The 4,797-nt window shown below is 53.7% G+C and overlaps 1 protein-coding gene across 1 annotated transcript in view; it reads left to right on the top strand.

The window, feature by feature from the left end:
- Positions 1-1,521, top strand: part of LOC106813373 — an 8,041-nt gene extending 6,520 nt beyond the window's left edge. Inside the window, exon 2 of the mRNA XM_014817504.1 lies at positions 216-1,521. Coding sequence (XP_014672990.1) covers positions 216-1,521 — 1,306 coding nt within the window. The remainder of the gene's footprint in view (positions 1-215) is intronic.
- Positions 1,522-4,797: the final 3,276 nt, after the last annotated feature.

Here is a 4,797-nt window from a genome sequence, read left to right as displayed (position 1 = left end):
AGCAGCAGTAGCAGCAGCAGCAATAGTAGTAGCAGCAGTAGCAGCAGAAGCAGCAGTAGTAGTAGCAGAAACATCAGCAGTAGCAGCAGCAACAGCAGCAACAGTAGCAGAAACACAGCAGTAGCAGCAGCAGCAACAGCAGCAGCAGTAGCAGCAGCAGCAGCAACAGTAGCAGCAGCAGCAACGTATAAATAAGCGGCGACTTTATCTTGCAGCCGCCACGCCACCTACCGGACACAAGCACCCAACCGTCACGCCACCTACCGGACACAAGCACCCTACCGTCACGACATCCTCCAGACACAAGCACCCAACCGCAACCCCACCTTCCGGCCACGAGCAACCGACCGCCACGACCCCTACCGGGCACGCGCCGCGTCCGGTCACCACTCCTACGGGACGCGCGTCGCGTCCGGTCGCCGCCCTTACGCGCGCGCCTCCATATCGCCTGCCACGATCACGACCGCCTGCGGCTCTAGCGGCGGCGGCGGCATCTGCAGCGCCGTGCGGCGGGCGACGTCGGCCGAGCGCGCGGCTCTGTTCGCTTACCAGCCGACGCGTCTGTTCGTGCCGACGCGCCTGCACGTCGGCCCGCCGACCGGCCGACCGAGCGGTCACGGGTTCACGCGCGACGACCGTCGGCTGCGCGTCGTCGCCTCGCCGACGACGACGACGACGTTTCTGTCGCAGCGCACGCTACCAGATGGCGCCGCCGTCGTGCAGGCCGCTTCCGGTGTCTCGCGCGTCGGTACGGTGGCGGCCCGCGACGACGGTCGTCATGGCGACGGTCACCGTGGTTACGGGGTGCGCGTCGGCCACGGCGATTTCGTCGACATCGACCGACGATACGCGGGGAAGTTCGGCTTTCAGCGCGTGCGCTTCGATTCCCTGCCCGTGCACGTCGGCCCCGCAAGCGCCCTACCCTCGTCCTCCAGGTTCTCTCGTCGCGCCTCCTCGCTCTCTCAGCTAGCCGCGCGCGCTCAGGGTAGAGTCGCTCCTTCGTCGTACGTGATCGCCGCGAGGGGGCGCGTAGAGGTTGGCGGCGCGGGACGGTACGGTGACCGGGAAGTCGTCGTCGTCGCTGTAGATCCGACGCCGGCGCAGCACGGACGACGCGTCGTCACGACGGTCGAGCACGGCCGACCGACGCGCGTCGTCGTCGCCACTGCCGACAGCGACGACGGTGGCTACGGCGCGTCGGCAGCCGACGAAACCGGCCATCTTGTCCGCCGACAACCGACGTACGTGATTCGCAGCGGAAGTACGAGCGGAAGTGACGCGCAACGCCACGGCGGATATCCGCAAGGGGGAGGGGTGTCTCAGTATGGTGGTTCGAGCGCAGGGTTGCCGGCGGCGGCGGCGGGGGAGGGGGAGGAGGTTTCGGGGGCGGTGACGGAGGGAGGCGGGGGAGGGTCGCAGCCGATTAAACTACCCGGATTTGTAGCCGACGATTTTGGCGACGTCTTCGTGGGAACGACGTTCAAATCTCACTTCTACACGGGCGCTGACAACACAGAGTAGTTCACACATGTAATTGGTATTGCCACCCACCTACAGAGGCACAGCGCACGCACGCACGAACACACACACACACCCACACACACACACACACACACACACACACACACACACACACACACACACACACACACACAAGAGGAGAGAGAAAGAGGAGCGCGCGAGAAGAGACGAAAGAAGAGGAGAGTCGAGAGAGAGTGAGAGAGAAGAGAGAGGAGAGAGAGAGAGAGAGAGGAGAGAGAAGAGAGAGAGAGAGAGAGAGAGAGAGAGAGGAAGGAACACAGAGAGAGAGAGAGATCTGAGAGAAGAGGAGAGAGAGAGAGAGAGAGAGAGATCCCCCTGAGGAGGAGGAGAGAGAGCAAGAGCGAGGATGGGGAGTAGCTAGGGAGAGTCTATGCATGACACTTAAAGATTCATGAAGCATACGCTGGCATAATATGCAGCTAATTCTCGGTGACGTGTGGACTGTTTGCACTCTTAACTATGCCCGTCGTCCTTGGATGTAGCATGTGTAATAAGATTGTGATCTATCTAGGCCTGCTATGAATCGTGACTTCATACCCACACCCATCACAAACCCATCAACATCAACAGACCACACACACCACACCACATTCACAGCCACACCACTGCACACCACCACGCGACGTCATGCACGCACAACACGCTCACACACACCACACACACATCACACACACACACACACACACAAACCAACACACACAGTCACACACCACACACAGCACGACAACAGGATAATATATTATTATATATTATTTGTAATTCTATTGTAACTCTATTAGTAGCTCTTTGAATATATATATATATATTATATGTATAGTACGTAAGGAATTCTCTATATACGGTTGAATGACGCGTATACAATAATTGCAGCTACACTATTTACAACGGGCGTAAGAGCGCGACGAGTAAATTTAGTGCCTTAGTAGTTAAATAAATTTGAAGGAAGAAGCGGTTGTGTTGCTAAGGTTCTCGGCAAGCGTAGCGCAATGTTGACGGCCGCCAAGATTGGCATACCTATAGCAGCAACAGAAGTGTTTTTTCTGTTAATGTTGAAGGACAAGAAGCAGCAGCTGTAGCGTGGGAAATATATTAGGGTCAGCGCAGGATGAGCGGCATATTTGCATGTAATTAAGCAATCTTCTAGGTGTGAGTAACACTTGAATTTTGATTTTAAATTTGGATTCTTTTTGCGAGTTTTTTTTCCTGCTCGGAATTATGAAGGTAGTGGGGTGTGTGGCGTAATGTTGTCTAGGTGACTTGTGAAGTGCGTTTGTCTGAATTTTTCAATAGTGTGTTTTCACTGTACGGTGGAAAATCGCCCTTGCACGCACCACTGTCATCTGCACGCACACACAGCTCACACACACGCACACACGCAACCGCACGTCACACAGCACCACAAACACGCACATGCACACACACACCACGCCATCAATACACACACAGCAACATCGCACACACCACACACGCACCACACAGCGCGGCGCACGCACACACACAGTCACACCCAAACACACCACACACACACTCACGACGAACACGCCACATTTTATTAAAGATAGGGCGAACTGATATATTGGTCTGATATTTGCTTGCAGGGTGTTTTATCACGGTTATTGTATGGTTAGCTGGCAGTATAGAGGCCGTAAATCTATATCCAAGTACCGGCAGTGCAGGCCATACCAGCATGCCAGTGTCAGAGTATACGCTGGCATCATGGCAGGGTATACCAGGGATGCAGTGGTCAGGATAGTCGCTGGCATCAGTGGTCAGGCGTATACCTGGCATCAAGTGTCAGGGTATACCTGGCAATCAGTGTCAGGGTACAGGGATAGTGTCAGGGTAATACGCAGGGATGCGTGTCAGCTGTATACAGGGATCAGTGTACCAGGGTATACTCATGGATCAGTGGTCAGGGTATACCAGGCATCAGTGGTCAGGGTATACCTGGTATTAGCAGCAATCGTCTATCGACTCTCATTAGACGTGTGTTAGCGACTGTCAAGCAAGAGCTCATCGTCAACCCAGCACTGCAGCAGCAAGGGAACCCGCAGCAGCAGCAACAGCAGCGACAGCAGCAGCAGCAGCAGCAGCGAGAACATCTACAACAAATACGACAGCAGGTGCAGGAGCGACAACATCAACGGCAACAGCAACAACAGCGGCAGCGGCAGTGGCAGCAGCAACAGCAACAACAGCGACAAGAAGAACAAAGGCAGTGGCAGCAGCAGCGACAACAACAACGACAGCAACCGCAGCAGCGGCACCAACAACGACAGCAGCAGCAGCAGCAGCAGCAACAACAACAACAACAACAACAACAACAACAACAACAACAACAACAACACTCACGTTCACTACTGAGTCTGCGGCTGCATGTGTTATACAAACAAAGGCATCGACTCGAAAGCCGACAACAAGAATTACAGCAACGACTGAAACGACCACAGCATCAACAACAACAACAACAACAACAACAACAACAACAACAACAACAACAACAAGGCGCAGGAGATTCCCTGCTCAACGTTCGGCTGCAGGTGACGTCATCAGCGTCTGGACAGATATCGTCGGTGATTCGTCGGCTGGAGCACGCGAACAGCGCCCTTTCTCGGCTGCGTGACGACATACGGCGTCTGCAATCCTTGCTTACAGGTAATCACCGCTGTCGATGCGTTACTATGGTTACGCTAATGTACGTAGAATATAATCGTGGAACTTCATTTTTAGAAGAATTAAGAATCATCTGGCATTCAATCTTGATTGAAGCGTGTTTCGTTGAAATCACCTCGTATTCACATGTTTGAAGCATGTTCGGACTAATCTACATGCCACGGCTATTTATTACGGCTATCTTATTCTCTCCCTTCATGCGCGTTCACATCAAACTTCTAGCGCAAATATTCTAGCGCTTTAAGTGATAAATATTACTTGGTTTAACACACGCGTCGCCTTTCTGCCCGTATGTCCATACATCACGAAATTATCTCAGATTATGGTGACGAAAAATTTTCTTCTTCCGGTTTCAGACGGGGAGACGACACTTGCAGAGCCGATGATGATGACGATGACGACGACGACGATGATGATGCCGATGACGACGACGACGATGATGATGGCCTCTCCCAACGTCACAGATGAATTATTCGGGGGACTTATTCCCCTATTCGAAGCAGGCGGGGGTGGGTTCAATCAGGCAACGGTAAATCCTGGTCGCGTGAGAGTCCCGGGTCGAAAATAATGGTAAAAATCAGC

The sequence above is a fragment of the Priapulus caudatus genome, unplaced genomic scaffold (genome assembly GCF_000485595.1).
Source record: "Priapulus caudatus unplaced genomic scaffold, Priapulus_caudatus-5.0.1 Scaffold762, whole genome shotgun sequence".
NCBI classification, from domain to species: domain Eukaryota; kingdom Metazoa; phylum Priapulida; class Priapulimorpha; order Priapulimorphida; family Priapulidae; genus Priapulus; species Priapulus caudatus.
This window is presented reverse-complemented; position numbering and strand designations above follow the sequence as displayed.